The sequence below is a fragment of the Arachis duranensis genome, chromosome 4 (assembly GCF_000817695.3).
Source record: "Arachis duranensis cultivar V14167 chromosome 4, aradu.V14167.gnm2.J7QH, whole genome shotgun sequence".
Taxonomy (NCBI): Eukaryota; Viridiplantae; Streptophyta; class Magnoliopsida; order Fabales; family Fabaceae; genus Arachis; species Arachis duranensis.
In genome coordinates this window covers 57,190,003-57,207,539 of record NC_029775.3, presented here as the reverse complement: position 1 = coordinate 57,207,539, position 17,537 = coordinate 57,190,003, and the positions used below count along the sequence as shown (strand labels likewise).

General features: G+C 37.9%; 1 protein-coding gene and 1 non-coding gene across 2 annotated transcripts in view; one reads left to right on the top strand and one right to left on the bottom strand.

The window, feature by feature from the left end:
• Nucleotides 1-567, top strand: part of LOC107484487 (protein SULFUR DEFICIENCY-INDUCED 1) — a 4,435-nt gene extending 3,868 nt beyond the window's left edge. Inside the window, exon 3 of the mRNA XM_021140497.2 lies at nt 100-567. Coding sequence (XP_020996156.1) covers nt 100-501 — 402 coding nt within the window. The 3' untranslated portion in view covers nt 502-567. The remainder of the gene's footprint in view (nt 1-99) is intronic.
• Nucleotides 568-10,505: 9,938 nt separating this feature from the next.
• Nucleotides 10,506-10,609, bottom strand: LOC127747347 (small nucleolar RNA R71). Its single transcript, XR_008009147.1, has one exon. It is a non-coding gene; the product is annotated as a small nucleolar RNA R71 (small nucleolar RNA).
• Nucleotides 10,610-17,537: the final 6,928 nt, after the last annotated feature.

Genomic DNA, 17,537 nt, shown 5'->3' with positions numbered 1-17,537 from the left:
ATAATTAGATATATATATACAAAATTATTTTTTATTTATAAAAAGTGATTTTTTAGGCAAAATAATCACTTCTAAATGCACCGTCTTATTCTTGTATAGGGAAACCTAGGATGGGCCTACATGCAAAAGATGAATTACATAATGGCAGAGGTAGTTTATCGGAAGGCCCAACTAATTGATCCAGATTGTAACAAGGCTTGTAACTTGGGCCTGTGCCTCATCAAACAAGCTCGTTATGAAGAAGCCCAATTAATACTTAATGATGTTTTAGAAGGCAAATTACCAGGCTCAGATGATGGCAAGTCAAAAAAACGGGCCCAAGATCTCTTAACAGAGTTAAGATCCCTTCTTCCTGCACCGCATTTATCGGATATTTTGACCCTTGATGATGAGTTCATCAAAGGCCTTGAACAGATGATGAATCAATTGGGGCCGGTTAGATCAAAGAGACTTCCAATTTTTGAGGAGATTTCTTCATTTAGAGATCAGTTAGCATGTTAAGTTTCCAGTATGTACAGATTTGGTCATACTTATTCCTTTTGTTTATCGCCTGTTTCTTTTCTTTAATTTTCAAAGTGTTGATTTTTTGGGTGGGGGAAGAGGAAATAGAAATAGAGTATACAGGGTGAAGACTAAATTAAAGTTGAGTGAAGATTTTGATGTAAATTATGAAAGTAACAAGCCTGATGTAAACTTTTTAATAAGAAAAACTTGCTTTCTTAAAATTGTACTTATTTTATAGTTAGAAATAGAACAAAATAAATAAAAGGATTATTGTTACAGACTTGACTCCTGGGTTACACACCAGAATGGCCTCTGACCCGATTAACCGGGGATGACCTTATCTAAAGGCCCGAACTGGCTTTATAATTTCTAACATACATTTGAATTTACATACCTCTCTTATTTTAGCTAGATAAGATAAAATGGAATAACAGAGTCTCTTTCAAGTATGTTACTCATTCCACATATTTTATACATCTCAGATTTATTCTGACTTGAGCGTTGGGGTGTCTTTGCAGCTATCACCTCCCATTGCTCCAAAAAGACGATCTGACATCCGATCCATCTCACAACCATAACAGAGACTTCTAGTACATTGGCACCGTCTGTCGGGATTGTCGACTCGTGACGGTATGACAAAGAATCCCAAGGAGCAATCCTCAACTCATCACCACACGCCAAACCCTGAAGTCCAACACCTGACCTTCGTGATACCCTTCCCCTCGTCCCTGGGAGGATAACCAAGCACTGTGCATCTCCTGCCAACTCCGGACCGGCAGAAACCGAAAGAGGATGCTCATCAACCCGACAAGGCTTGGGCACCTGATGGCTTAGGAGAAAAAGCCATCCAGAAAATCCAAGAATTCTGTCTAAGAGTGCAAAACTTTGAAGGCCGAGTCACAACCAAGGAGCGACATCACCCAGCACACACAAGTCATGCAACTTTCAGAATCCAATCGCGTCGTAAAACTAGGAAAAACAAGTCACCCGAACGACTATACAACAAGTGGTATGAGAGTAGCGTGTTTAGAGACTCAGAACGCTGTCGTGATTAGGACGACCGAAGACACCAACGGGAGGCCAAGTGACCACATGATCTTGGGAGCCACCCCATTCACGGAGAAAATCCTGAGAGCCAAACTCTCAAAGGGTTTCGCCAAGCCCACTGATATGAAATACAACGGGACCAAAGATCCCCAGGAACACCTAACAGCCTTCGAGGCCAGGATAAACCTGGAAGGGGCCACCGATGAGGTCTGATGTAGGGTTTCCCGATTATCCTAGTCGGCTCCGCGATCAAATGGTTTAACGCCCCCCTAACAGGTCCATAGCCAGTTTTGACGACGTCTCCAGGAAGTACATGGGTCAGTTTACCACAAGAATCACCAAAGCATAACATCCCATCAGCCTACTCGGAATCACCTAAAGACAAGACAAATCCACGAGAAAATATCTTGACAGGTTCAACGATGAGTGCCTAATGCTCAACAGACTTACGGACTCGGTCGCCAGCCTTTTTCTGACCAATGGCCTCATGAATGAAGACTTCCTGAAACATCTCCCTACCAACCAGCCTAGACCATGCATGAAATTCAAAACGTCGCAACGGAATACATAAACGACGAAGAGGTTAGCCAAGTCGTAGCCACCATTAAACGACAGCATGACAACACGGCACCTCGTAGTAACCCACCACCGAAAGACATCCCGAAAAACACACCAGACCCGTGCCCCCCCAACCGACCACCTAGGGTAGAAAAGTTCTCGAAATACACTCCCTACTCGCTTCTTTCACAGAAATCTACCATCAAATCTGATTCAGAGGCTAAAAAAGGACTGCAAATGCTGTTGGATTCTGACCTCCCTGCACTCAAAATGGATTTTCTGGAACTACAGAAGCCCAGTTGGCACACTCTCAATTGCGTTAGAAAGTAGACATCTTGGGCTTTCCAGCAATGTATAATAGTCCACACTTTACCCGAGATTTGATGGCCCAAACTGGCGTCAAAACGCCGGTCAGAGACCTTTTTCTGGCGCTAAAAACGCCAGAACTGGCATAAAAGCTGGAGTTAAACGCCCAAACTGGCACCAGAGCTGGTGTTTAACTCCAAGAAAAGCCTATGCACGTGAAAGCTTCACTGCTCAGCCTAAGCACACACCAAGTGGGCTCCGGAAGTGGATTTCTGCACTATCTACCTTAGTTACTCAATTTCTGTAAACCCTAGCTACTAGTTTTAGTATAAATATTACTTTTTCTCATTGTATTAGACATCTTGCTTATTCTGGTTCCCCCTATGGGGCCGAAACCAATGAACACCATTATCACTTATGTATTTTTAACGGTGGAGTTTCCACACCTCATAGATTAAGGTGTGGAGCTCTGCTATTCCTCATGAATTAATGCAATTACTACTGTTTTCTATTCAATTCAAGCTTATTCTTGTTCTAAGATATTCATTCGCACTTCAACATGATGAATGTGATGATCAAGTGACACTCATCACCATTCTCACTTATGAACGCGTGCCTGACAACCACTTCCGCACTACCTGAAAACAAGCTTGAATGTATATCTCTTGGCCTCCTGGTCCACGACGCATGGTTGCCTCTCCTGACAACAGAGCCTTCCATTTTGTGAGATCAGAGTCTTCGTGGTATAAGCTAGAATCAATTGGCAGCATCCTTAAGATCCGGAAAGTCTAAACCTTGTCTGTGGTATTCTGAGTAGGATCTGGGATGGGGTGACTGTGACGAGTTTCAAACTCGCGAGTGCTGGGCGCAGTGATAGTGCGCAAAAGGATCATTGGATCTTATTCTGACACGATCGAGAACCGACAGATGATTAGCCCTACGTAATCTGTAGCCGGACCATTTTCATTGAGAGGACGAACGGTAGCGATTGACAACAGTGATCCCCCAACATACAGCTTGCCATGGAAAGGAGTACGCATGACTGGATGAAAGCAGTAGGAAAGTAGGGATTCAAGAGGAACAAAGCATCTCCATATGCTTATCTGAAATTCCTACTAATGAATTACATAAGTATCTATATCCTATTTTATATTTTATCTGTCTTTTAATTATCAAAATCCCATAACCATTTGAATCTGTCTGACTGAGATTTACAAGATGACCATAGCTTGCTTCAAGCCGACAATCTCCGTGGGATCGACCCTTACTCACGTAAGGTATTACTTGGACGACCTAGTGCACTTGCTGGTCAGCTACGCGGAGTTGTGAAGAAAGTGTGTGAGATCACGATTTCGCGTATCAAGTTTTTGGCGCCATTGTTGGGGATTGTTCGAGTTTGGACAACTGACGGTTCATCTTGTTGCTTAGATTAGGTATTTTTCTTCTTTATCTTTTTCTTCAGAATTTTTAAGAATGAATTCTAGAGTTTCAGATGATGCTTTTATCATCACAGGAGCAAGTTGATTCCCATCAATTTGGCTGTTGTATGTAATGTCCTACTGAAACTTGGTTAACCATGTCTAATCTTTTTAGACTGAAGCTTTAGACTAACATTGCATGATTCCTGGAATTCTTATTAAAAATTTTGAGTTTCTTGTTTTCTTTTTCAAAATAATTTTCGAAAAAAAAATACAAAAAAAATTTAATAAAATCATAAAAACAAAAATTTTTGTATTTTTTGTTTGGGTCTATTGTCAAATTTCAAGTTTGGTGTCAATTGCATGTTTCTATTTTTCTTGCATTTTTCGAAAATATATGCATTGTGTTCTTCATTGATCTTCAAGTTGTTCTTGATGATTTTTCTTGTCTGATCTTTAAATTCTCTTGTTTTGTGTCTTTTGTTGTTTCTCATGTGCATTATCCAATTGTTAGTGTCTCTAGTATGAAAACTTCTAAGTTTGGTGTCTTGCATGTCTTTCTTTTCTTAAAAATTTTCAAAAATATGTTCTTGATGTTCATCATGACCTTCATAGTGTTCTTGATGTTCATCTTGACATTCAAAGTGTTCTTGCATGCATCCCTTGTTTGATCTTAGTTTTTCATGATTAGTTTCATTTTGTTGTTTTTCTCTCTCGTCATTAAAAATAAAAAAAATAAAAAATATATCTTTTCAAGTCAATAATACAGAGAATTGAAGATTCAGAACATACAGCAGAGGAATCATAGAGAAAAAGCTGGGCATTCAAAATGCCCCAGTAAGGAAGGATTTCTGGCGTTTAAACGCCAGCCAGGCTACCTGGCTGGGCGTTTAACGCCCAAGGAGGTAGCCAAGTGGGCGTTAAACACCAGAATGGATACCATTATGGGCGTTTAACGCCAGGATAACACCAGGGAGGTAATTTTGTTTTCAATTCAAATATTTTTCAATTTTTCAAGTTTTAAAACTAATTTTTCAAAATCTTATCTTTTTCATACCCTCTCTTATCAATCATATCTTTTTCAAAATAAAATCTTTTTCATTTTTCTTTCAGTATTTTCAAAAATCCTCGCTAACAATTAATGTTGTGATTCAAAAATTTCAAGTTTGTTACTTTCTTGTTAAGAAAGGTTCAATATTTGAATTTTAGAATCGTATCTTTTAATTTCTTGTTAGTCAAGTCATCAATTTTAAAAATCAAATCTTTTTTTTTAAATTGTTTTTCAATCATATCTTTTTAATCATATCTTTTTAAATCATATCTTCTTCAAATCACATCTTTTTAAATTTTAACTTCAAAATCTTCTTCTAACTTCTTATCTTTTCAAAACTTACTATTTCTTATCTTTTTCAAAACCACTTAACTACTTTTCTCTCTCCAATTTTCAAAAACCACTAACAACTTTTTCAAAATTCTTTTTAATTAACTAATTTTTTTAAACTTTGATTTTATTTTATTTCAAAAAAATTTCGAAAATTCTCTCTCTCTCCCATCTCTTTCTATTTAATCACTAACATTTATCCTCCTTTAATAATTCGGACCCCCTCCATCTCTATAAGTTTGAATTCTTCTCTACCTCATCCTTCTATTCTTCTTTTCCTCTAACACATCAAGGAATCTCTATACTGTGACATAGAGGATTTCATACTTTCTTTGTTTTCTTCTCTTTCATATGAGTAAGAACAAAGATAAAGGCATTCTTGTTGAAGTTGATCCTGAACCTTAAAGGACTCTGAAGAGAAAGTTAAGAGAAGCTAAAGCACAACTCTTCAGAAAGGACCTGACAAAAATTTTCGAAAAAGAAGAAGACATGGCCAAACCCAACAACAACAATGCAAGGAAGGTGCTTGGTGACTTTACTGCACCTACTCCCGACTTCTATGGGAGAAGCATCTCTATCCCTGCCATTGAAGCAAACAACTTTGAGCTTAAGCCTCAATTAATTTCTCTGATGCAACAAAATTGCAAGTTTCATGGACTTTCATTGGAAGATCCTCATCAGTTCTTGGCTAAATTTTTGAAATCTGTGACACTGTTAAGACCAATGGAGTTGATCCCGAGGTCTACAGACTTATGCTTTTCCCTTTTGATGTCAGAGACAGAGCTAGTATATGGTTGAACTCACAGCCTAGAGACAGCCTGAACTCTTGGGAAAAGCTGGTCAATGCCTTCTTAGCTAAATTCTTTCCACCTCAAAAGATGAGTAAGCTTAGAATGGAAGTTCAAACCTTCAAATAGAATGAAGGATAATCCATCTATGAAGCTTGGGAAAGATGCAAGAAATTGATCAGAAGGTGTCCTTTTGACATGCTTTCAGAATGGAGCATCATAGGTATCTTTTATGATGGTCTGTCTGACTTATCCAAGATGTCATTGGACCATTCTGCAGGCAGATCTATTCATCTGAAGAAAATGCCTGCAGAAGCCTAGGAACTCACTGAAATGGTTGCAAATAACCAGTTCATGTACATTTCTGAAAGAAATCCTGTGAACAATGGGACAACTCAGAAGAAAGGAGTTCTTGAGATTGATACTCTGAATGCCATATTGGCTCAGAACAAATTATTGACTCAGCAAGTCAATATGATTTCTCAGAATCTGACTGGATTGCAAGTTGCATTCAGCATTAATAAAGAAGCATCTTCTGAAGAAGAAGCTTATGATCCTGAGAACCCTGCAATGGAAGAGGTGAATTACATGGGAGAACCCTATGAAAACACCTATAATCCTTCATGGAGAAATCATCCAAATCTCTCATGGAAGGACCAACAGAAGCCTCAACATGGCTTCAACAATAATAATGGTGGAAGAAATAGGTTTAGCAATATCAAGCCTTTTCCATCATCTTCTCAATAACACACAAAGAATTCTGAGCAGAGTCTTTCTAGCTTAGCAACCATAGTCTTTGAGCTATCCAAGACCACTCTCAGTTTCATGAATGAGGCACGGTCCTCTATCAGAAACCTGGAGGCACAAATGGGTCAGCTGAGTAAAAGAGTTACTGAAACTCCTTCTAGTACTCTCCCAAGCAATACAGAAGAGAACCCAAAAAGAGAGTGCAAGGCTGATGAGCGGATAATTAATACACTTTTTGGCATTATTTTTATATAGTTTTTAGTAGGATCCAGCTACTTTTTAGTATATTTTTATTAGTTTTTAAGCAAAATTTACATTTATGGACTTTACTATGAGTTTGTGTGTTTTTCTGTGATTTCAGGTATTTTCTGGCTAAAATTGAGGGACATGAGCAAAAATCTGATTCAGAGGCTGAAGAAGGACTGCTGATGCTGTTGGATTCTGACCTCCCTGCACTCGAAATGGCATTTTTGGAGCTACAAAAACCCAAATAGCGCGCTCTCAATTTCTTTGGAAAGTAGACATCCAGGGCTTTCCAGCAATATATAATAGTCCATACTTTTCCCGAGTTTAGACGATGCAAACTAGTGTTTAACGCTAGCTTTCTGCCCTATTCTGGCGTTAAACGCCAGAAACAAGTTGCAAGCTAGAGTCAAACGCCAGAAACAAGTTACAAATTGGCATTTAACTCCAAGAGAAGTCTCTACACATGAAAGCTTCAAAACTCAGTCCAAGCACACACCAAGTGGGTCCGGAAGTGGATTTCTGCATCATTTACTTGTTTCTGTAACCTTAGTAACTAGTTTAGTATAAATAGAACTTTTGCTCATCATATTAGATGTCTTGGTTATGTTGGTTCCCCCTCTGGGGACGAAGCCAATGAACACCATTATCACTTATGTATTTTTAACGGAGGAGTTTCTACACACCATAGATTAAGGTGTGGAGCTTTGTTGTTCCTCGATTATTAATGCAAAGTACTATTGTTCTTCTATTCAATTCATGCTTATTCTTATTCTAATATATTCATTCGCACACAAGAACATGATGAATGTGATGATTATGTGACACTCATCACCATTCTCACTTATGAACTCGTGATTGACAACCACTTCCGTTTTACATGGAAACAAGCTTGAATGTATATCTCTTGGGTTCAACGATTCACATCGACTCCCCTTTGACAATGGGGCATCTGAATCTGAGATTAGAGTCTTCGTGATATAAGCTAGAATTAATTGGCAGCATTCCTGAGATCTGGAAAATCTAAACCTTGTCTGTGATATTCCGAGCAGGATCTGGGATGGGATGACTGTGACGAGCTTCAAACTCACGACTGTAGGGCATAGTGACAGTCGCAAAAGGATAGTAAATCCTATTCCTACACGATCGAGAACCAACAGCTGATTAGCCATACGATATCTGTGCATGGTATTTTTCATCCGAGACGAGAAATCCGATAGTTGATTAGCCGTACAGAAACCATAGTGGACCATTTTCACTGACAAGACGGGAAGTATCCATTGACAACGGTGACACCCAACATACAGCTTGCCATAGAAAGGAGTATGAAGGATTTTATGAAGGCAATAGGAAAGCAGAGATTCAGAAGGAACAACGCATCTCCATACGCTTATCTAAAACTCCCTCTAATGAATTACATAAGTATCTCTATTTTTATTTTAAGTTTATTTATCTTTTAAATTATTAAAACTTCATAACCATTTGAATCCGCCTGACTGAGATTTACAAGATGACCATAGCTTGCTTCAAACCAACAATCTCCGTGGGATCGACCTTTACTCACGTAAGGTTTATTACTTGGACGACCCAGTGCACTTACTGGTTAGTTGTGCGAAGTTGTGAAAAAGAGTTGAGATTACAATTGTGTGTACCAAGTTGTTGGCGCCACTGACATCACAATTTCATGTACCAAGTTTTTGGCGCCGTTGCTGGGGATTGTTCGAGTTTGGACAATTGACGGTTCATCTTGTTGCTTAGATTAGGTAATTTTCTTTTTGTTTCAACCTTTATTTTACTTTCAATAAGTTTTCAAAAATATTTCAAAATTTTTTTTCTCTTCTTTTTCGTTCTTTTCAAAATAATTTTCGAAAAAATTCAAAAATTTTTTTTGGTAAAATCATAAAATCAAAAATATTTTTGTGTTTCTTGTTTGAGCCTAGTGTCAATTTTTAAGTTTGGTGTCAATTGCATACTTTTATTTTTCTCAAAAAATTTTCGAAAAACTCATGCATGATGTTCTTCATGATCTTCAAGTTGTTCTTGGTAAATCTTCTTGTTTGATCTTCATATTTTCTTGTTTTGTGTCTTTTGTTGTTTTTCATATGCATTTTTGATTTATTAGTGTCTAAATATCAAAAATTTCTAAGTTTGGTGTTTTGCATATTTTTTTTCTTGAAAATTTTTCAAAAATAAGTTCTTGATGTTCATCTTGATCTTCAAAGTGTTCTTGGTGTTCATCTTGACACTCATAGTGTTCTTGCATGCATCATTTGTTTTAATCCAAAATTTTTATGTGTTCAATCATTTTGTGGTTTTTCTCTTTCCTCATTAAATTAAAAAATTAAAAAATATATATTTTCCTTATTTTACTCATAATTTTCAAAATCTTTGGGTTGACTTAGTCAAAAAATTTTAAATAAGTTATTTCTTGAAAATAAATTTCAATAATATCTTTTCAATCATATCTTTTCAAACATATCTTTTTCAAATCATATCTTTTTCAAAATCAATTTCAAAATCTTTACTAACTTCTTATCTTTTCAAAATTGATTTTCAAATCTTTTTTAACTAACTCATCAACTTTTTGTTTGTTTTACTATTTCTTATCCTTTTCAAAACCACCTAACCACTTTTCTCTCTCTAATTTTCGAAAATTATTAACTTATTTTTCAAAATTCTTTTTAATTAACTAATTATTTTAAATTTTAATTTTATTCTATTTCTTCTCTTAATTTTCAAATTCTAACTATATTTAAAAAAAACAAAAATATTTTCCTTTTCTTCTTAATTATTTTCAAAAACTCCTCTCTCTCATCTCCTTCTATTTATTTATTTATCTTCTAACACTTCTTTTCTACTCATAATTCGAACCCTCTTCTCTTCTCTCTCTGTTAGAATTTTTCCTTATCTATTCTTCTTCTCTTCTACTCGAATAAAGGAATCTCTATACTATGACTTAGAGGATTCCTCTTCTTTTCTGTTCTCTTATTTTTCATATGAGTAGGAGCAAGGACAAGGACATTCTTGTTGAAGCAGATCCTGAACCTGAAAGGACTCTGAAGAAGAAGTTAAGAGAAGCTAAAGCACAACAATCCAGAGAATCTCGAAAAAGGATGAGACATGGCCGAACCCAACACCAATGCAAGGAAGATGCTTGGTGACTTTATTGCACCAAATTCCAACTTCCATGGAAGAAGCATCTCAATCCCTGCCATTGGAGAAAACAATTTTGAGCTAAAGCCTCAATTAGTTTCTCTAATGCAACAAAATAGCAAGTTTCATGGACTTTCATCAGAAGATCCTTTTCAGTTCTTAACTGAATTCTTGCAGATCTGTGATACTATTAAGACCAATGGAGTTGATCCCGAGGTCTACAAGCTTATACTTTTCCCTTTTGTTGTAAGAGACAGAGCTAGAATATGGTTGAACTCTCAACCTAGAGATAGCCTGAACTCTTGGGATAAGCTGGTCACGGCTTTCTTAGCCAAGTTTGTTCCTTCTCAAAAGCTGAGCAAGCTTAGAGTGGGTGTTCAAACCTTCAGACAGAAAGAAGGTGAATCCCTCTATGAAGCTTGGGAAAGATACAAGCAATTGACCAAAAAGTGTCCTTCTGACATGCTCTCAAAATGGACCATCCTGGATATATTCTATGATGGTTTGTCTGAATTGTCTAAGATGTCATTGGATCATTCTGCAGGTGGATCTATTCACCTGAAGAAAACGCATGCAGAAATTCAGGAACTCATTGACATGGTTGCAAATAACCAGTTCATGTACACTTCTGAAAGGAATCCTGTGAGTAATGGGATGCCTCAGAGGAAGGAAGTTCTTGAAATTGATGCTTTGAATGTCATATTGGCTCAGAACAAAATGTTAACTCAGCAAGTTAACATGATTTCTCAGAGTCTGAATGGTTTACAAAATGCATCCAACAGTATTAAAGAAGCATCTTCTGAAGAAGAAGCCTATGATCCTGAAAACCCTACAATGGCAGAGGTGAATTACATGGGTGAAGCCTATGGAAACACCTATAATCCCTCATGGAGAAATCATCCAAATTTCTCATGGAAGGATCAACAAAAGCCTCAACAAGGATTTAATAATGGTGGAAGAAACAGGTTTAGCAATAGCAAGCCTTTTCCATCATCCTCTCAGCAATAGACAGAGAATTCTGAGTAGAGCCCCTCTAGCTTAGCAAACATATTCTCTGATCTATCTAAGGCCACTCTAAGTTTCTAAATGAAACAAGGTCCTCCATTAGAAATTTGGAGGTACAAGTGGGCCAGTTGAGTAAAAGAGTCACTGAAACTCATCCTAGTACTCTCCCAAGCAATACAGAAGAGAATCTAAAAAGAGAGTGCAAGGCCATAACCTTACTTGATTTGGCCGAACCTAAAGAGGAGGAGGAGGACATGAATCCCAGTGAGGAAGACCTCATGGGACGTCCTCTGGACAAAAAGGAGTTCCCATTTGAGGAACCTAAGGAATCAGAGGCTCATCTAGAGACCATAGAGATTCTATTGAACCTACTTCTGCCATTCATGAGCTCTGATGAATATTCTTCCTCTGAGGAGGATGAAGATATACCTAAAGAGCAAGTGGCTAAATACCTTGGAGCAATCATGAAGCTGAATGCTAAGTTATTTGGTAATGAGACTTGGGTGGATGAACTCTCCTTGCTCACCAATGAACTGAATGAATTGGCTAGGCAGAAATTACCTCAAAAGAAATAGGATCCTGGTAAATTCTTAATTTCCTGTACCATAGGCACCATGACCTTTGAGAAGGCTCTGTGTGAATCTTTGAGGTACAGGCTGCCAAATTCTCATTAGAAATGGCAGACAAATCCATGAAAAAGGCTTATGGACAGGTAGAGGACGTGCTAGTAAAGGTCAAAGGCCTTTACATCCTTGCTGATTTCATAATCCTAGACACTGGGAAGGATGAGGATGAATCCATCATCCTTGGAAGACCCTTCCTAGCCACAGCAAAAGCTGTGATTGATGTAGACAGAGAAGAGTTGATCCTTTAATTGAATGAGGACTACCTTGTGTTTAAAACTCAAGGATCTCCCTCTACAACCATGGAGAGGAAGCATGAAAAGCTTCTCTAAATATAGAGTCAAACAAAGCCCCCACAGTCAAACTCTAAGTTTGGTGTTGAACCCCCACATTCAAACTCTAAGTTTAGTGTTGGGAGGTCCCAACAATGCTCTGAATATCTGTGAAGTCCATGAGAGCTCACTGTCAAGCTATTGACATTAAAGAAGTGCTTATTGGGAGGCAACCCAATTTTATTTATCTATGTTATTTTCTTTTTTTTAGGTTGATGATCATGTGGAGTTACAAAAATAACTGCAAAAATTAAAAAAAATAAAAATAGCATTAAAAATAACACACCCTCGAGGAGACACTTACTGGCGTTTAAACGCCAGTAAGGGTAGCAGAATGGGCGTTTAACACCTAGTCTGGCACCATTCTGGGCATTAAACACCAGAAAGAAGCACCAGACTGGTGTTAAATGCCAGAAAGAAGCAACAATCTGGCGTTAAACGCCAGAAACAGGTTGCAACATGGCATTTAACACCAGAAAAGGAATCAAAGCTGGCGTTTAACGCTAGAAACAAGCAGCAATCTGGCGTTAAACGCCAGGATTGCACTGTAAGGGTGTTTACACGCCTAATAGGAGCATGGATGATACATTCTTGACCCCTCAGGATCTGGGGACCCCACAGGATCCCCACCTACCCCACCTCTTTCTCTCCCCCTCACACATCTCTATAACACTCTACCCAAAACACCACTCACCTATCAAATCCTATTCTCTTCACCAACCACCTCCATCCTTCTTCCCCAAAAACCCCACCTACCTCACCTTTCAAATTCAAATCACTTTTCCCTCCCAACCCAACCCTAATGACCGAAACCTAACCCTCCTCTCACCCCTATATAAACCCCCCACTACTCCTTCATATTCACACAACACAAACACCTTTTCCCCCTCTTGGCCAAACCACCTATAACCCTCTATTTCCTCTATTTTCTTCTTCTTCCCCTTCTTTCTTTCTTCTTTTGCTGGAGGAAGAGCAAACTTTTTAAGTTTGGTGTGGTAAAAGCATTGCTTTTTATTTTTCCATAACCATTTATGGCACCTAAGGTCGGAGAAACCTCTAGAAAGAGGAAAGGGAAGACAAAACCTTCCACCTCCGAGTCATGGGAGATGGAGAGATTCATCTCAAAGGTCCATCAAGACCACTTCTATGAAGTTGTGGCCAAGAAGAAGGTGATCCCTGAGGTCCCTTTCATGCTCAAGAAAAATGAGTATCCAGAGATCCGACATGAAATTCGAAGAAGAAGTTTGGAAGTTCTTACCAACCCCATTCAACAAGTCGGAATCTTAATGGTTCAAGAGTTCTATGCCAATGCATGTATCACTAGGAACCATGATCAAAGTATGAACCCAAATCCAAAGAATTGGCTTACAATGGTTCGAGAGAAATACTTAGATTTCAGTTCGGAAAATGTAAAGTTGGCATTCCACTTGCCAATGATGCAAGAAAATGCACGCCCCTACACTAGAAGAGTCAACTTTGATCAAAGGTTGGACCAAGTCCTCATGGACATATGTGTGGAAGGAGCTCAATGGAAAAGAGACTCAAGAGGAAATTCGGTTCAATTGAGATGACCGGACCTTAAGCCTGTGGCTAGAGGATAGTTGGAGTTCATCCAAGGCTCCATCATTCCTACTAGCAACCGATTTGAAGTGGCTATGGATCGGGCCATCATGATCCATAGTATCATGATTGGGGAGGAAGTGATAGTTCATGAGATCATACCTCTATAACTCTACAAGGTGGCTGACAAGTCCTCCACTTTGGCAAGGTTAGCCTTTCCTAATCTCATTTGTCACCTATGCAATTTGGCTGGGATTGACATAGAAGGAGACACCCTCATTAAAGACGACAAGCCCATCACTAAGAAAAGGATGGAGCAAACAAGAGAGCCCACTCATGGACCTCAACAAGAACATGAGGAAGATCCTCATCAAGAAATTCCTGAGATGCCTCAAGGATACAATTTTCTCCACACAACTATTAGGAGCAACTCAACACCTCTTTGGAAGGCTTGAGTTACAACATAGACTAACTAAGGGTGGAGCACCAAGAGCACTTCATCATTCTCTATGAGATTAGAAAAGATCAAAGAGCTATGAGGGAGAAGCAACAAAGGCAATGAAGAGACATAGAGGAGCACAAGAGCACCATTGGTTCTTCAAGCGGAAGACGCCACCCCCACTAAGGTGGACTCACTCCTTAATCTCCTTGTCTATTTATTTTTCTATTTTCGGTTTTTGAGCTTCATGTTTGGCTATGTTTTGTGTCTTTATTACATGATCATTAGTGTCTAGTGTCTATGTCTTAAAGCTATGAATAATTTCATGAATCCTTCACCTCTCTTAAATGAAAAATGTGCTTAATTACAAAAGAACAAGAAGTACTTGGATTTCAAATTTTATCTTGAAATTAGTTTAATTATTTTGATGTGGTGGCAATACTTTTTGTTTTCTGAATGAATGCTTGAACAGTGCATATTTTTGATAGTGAAGTTTATGAATGTTAAAATTGTTGGCACTTGAAAGAATGATGAACAAAGAAAAATGTTATTGAAATTGATTCTTGAAGCAAGAAAAAGCAGTGAAAAAAGAAAAAAAGGCGAAAAAAAGAGAAAGAAAGAAAAAGAAAAAGCAAGCAGAAAAAGCCAATAGCCCTTTAAACTAAAAGGCAAGGGTAAAAAGGATCCAAAGCTTTGAGCATTAATGGATAGGAGGGCCCAAAGAAATAAAATCTAGGCCTAAGCGACTAAATCAAGCTGTCCCTAACCATGTGCTTGTGTCATGAAGGTCCAAGTGAAAAGCTTGAGACTGAGTGGTTAAAGTCGTGATCCAAAGCAAAAAGAGTGTGCTTAAGAACTCTGGATACCTCTAATTGGGGACTTTAGCAAAGCTGAGTCACAATCTGAAAAGGTTCACCCAGTTATGTGTCTGTGTCATTTATGTATCCTGTGGTAATACTGGAAAACAAAGTGCTTAGGGCCACGGCCAAGACTCATAAAGTAGCTGTGTTCAAGAATCAACATACTGAACTAGGAGAATCAATAACACTATCTAAAATTCTGAGTTCCTATAGATGCCAATCATTCTGAATTTCAATGGATAAAGTGAGATGCCAAAACTGTTTAGAAGCAAAAAGCTACTAGCCCCTCTCATCTAATTAGGACTAAGCTTCATTGATATTGTGAGATTCATTGTATATTCTCTTCTTTTTATCCTATTTTGTTTTCAGTTGCTTGGGGACAAGCAACAATTTAAGTTTGGTGTTGTGATGAATGGATAATTTATACGCTTTTTGACATTGTTTTTATATAATTTTTAGTAGGATCTAGCTACTTCTTAGTATATTTTTATTAGTTTTTAAGCAAAATTCATATTTCTGGACTTTACTATGAGTTTGTGTGTTTTTCTATGATTTCAGGTATTTTCTGACTGAAATTGAGAGACCTGAGTAAAAATTTGATTCAGAGGCTAAAGAAGGACTGCTGATGCTGTTAGATTCTGACCTCCCTGCACTCGAAATGGAATGTTTTGAGCTACAGAATCCCAAATGGCACGCTCTTAATCACGTTGGAACGTAGACATCCAGGGCTTTCCAGCAATATACAATAGCCATACTTTGTCCGAGTTTAGACGACGCAAACTGGCGTTTAACACTAGCTTTCTGCCCTATTCTGGCGTTAAACGCCAGAAACAAGTTGCAAGCTAGAGTCAAACGCCAGAAACAAGTTACAAACTAGCGTTTAACTCCAAGAGAAGTCTCTACATGTGAAAGCTTCAATGTTCAGCCCAAGCACACACCAAGTGGGCCCAGAAGTGGATTTCTGCATCATTTACTTGTTTTTGTAACCCTAGTAACTAGTTTAGTATAAATAGAACTTTTTCTCATTGTATTAGATGTCTTGGTTATTCTGGTTCCCCCTCTGGGGCCGAAGGCAATGAACACTATTATCACTTATGTATTTTCAACGGTGGAGTTTCTACACACCATAGATTTAGGTGTGGAGCTCTGCTGTTTCTCGAGTATTAATGCAAAGTACTATTGTTCTTCTATTCAATTCATGCTTATTCTTATTCTAAGATATTCATTCGCACACAAGAACATGATGAATGTGATGATTATGTGACACTCATCACCATTCTCACTTATGAACGCGTGATTGACAACCACTTCCGTTCTACATGGAAACAAGCTTGAATGTATATCTCTTGGGTTTCTAATCAACGATTCACATCGACTCCCCTCTGACAATGAGGCATCTGAATCCGAGATCAGAGTTTTCGTGGTATAAGCTAGAATCAATTGGCAGAATTCTTGAGATCCAAAAAGTTTAAACCTTGTCTGTGGTATTCCGAGTAGGATCTGGGATGGGATGACTGTGACGAGCTTCAAACTCGTGATTGTAGGGTGTAGTGACAGATACAAAAGGATAGTAAATCCTATTCCTACACGATCTAGAACCAACAGCTGATTAGCCATACGATATCTGTGCATGGTATTTTTCATCCGAGACGAGAAATTCGACAGTTGATTGATGATTGGATTTTTGACGGTTTAGAATTTCACTAATGAAATCTCGTTGTAAAGTATAGTTTCTAAACCAACAATAATCCTTTCATACAAAAGATTGTTTGTCACAAGTAACAAACTCCTAAAATTAATGACCGAAGTATTCAAACCTCGGGTCGTTCTCCCTAGAAATTACAATAAAGTGTCTTGTTATTGGTTAGAAATGTGTTTTGGGGTTTTGTATAAGAAACATGAAAGTAAATGGCAATGGAAATAAACTAACAACTATAAAAGGCTCTTGGCAAGGTATGAAAATTAGAAGTCCTATCCTAGTTATCCTTCTCAGTTGTGATGAGAATTGTTCATTGCTACCACTTAGTTAACCCTTACTAAATAAAGGAAAGTGAAGTGGATGAATTGACTTGAGCCACAAGTCCTAGCCAACTCCCAAGGAAAGACTAGCTTTAGTGCACTCCAAACCAATTAGCAATCTCTCCAATTACCAATCAACAAAGGAATTAGATAACTCAAGTGTCACTAATTACTCTACCTAAGCCAAGAGGAACAAAATCTAACTAATAGCTATAAGAGACGTTTCATCAAACACATAAAAGGCAATAAAAGTAAACAACATAAATTGCAAGAATTAAAGAGAGATCTAACTACAAAGGCAAGAGATCAACAATAGAAAAGCAAAGAAGAACAATTCTTATGAATTACCTCTTATTGAATTGAAAGAAAATGGAAGAAACAATAGTAGATCTACAACAAAATGCAAGAACAACATAAAGGAAATTACAATAAAATAATGGAAGAAGAATGAATGTAACAACAAGGAATTGAGAAGATAGAAGTAGAAGAAGATGAATTAAAATCTAGATCTAAGAACTAAACCTAATCCTAATCCTAATCCTAGAGAGAAGTGA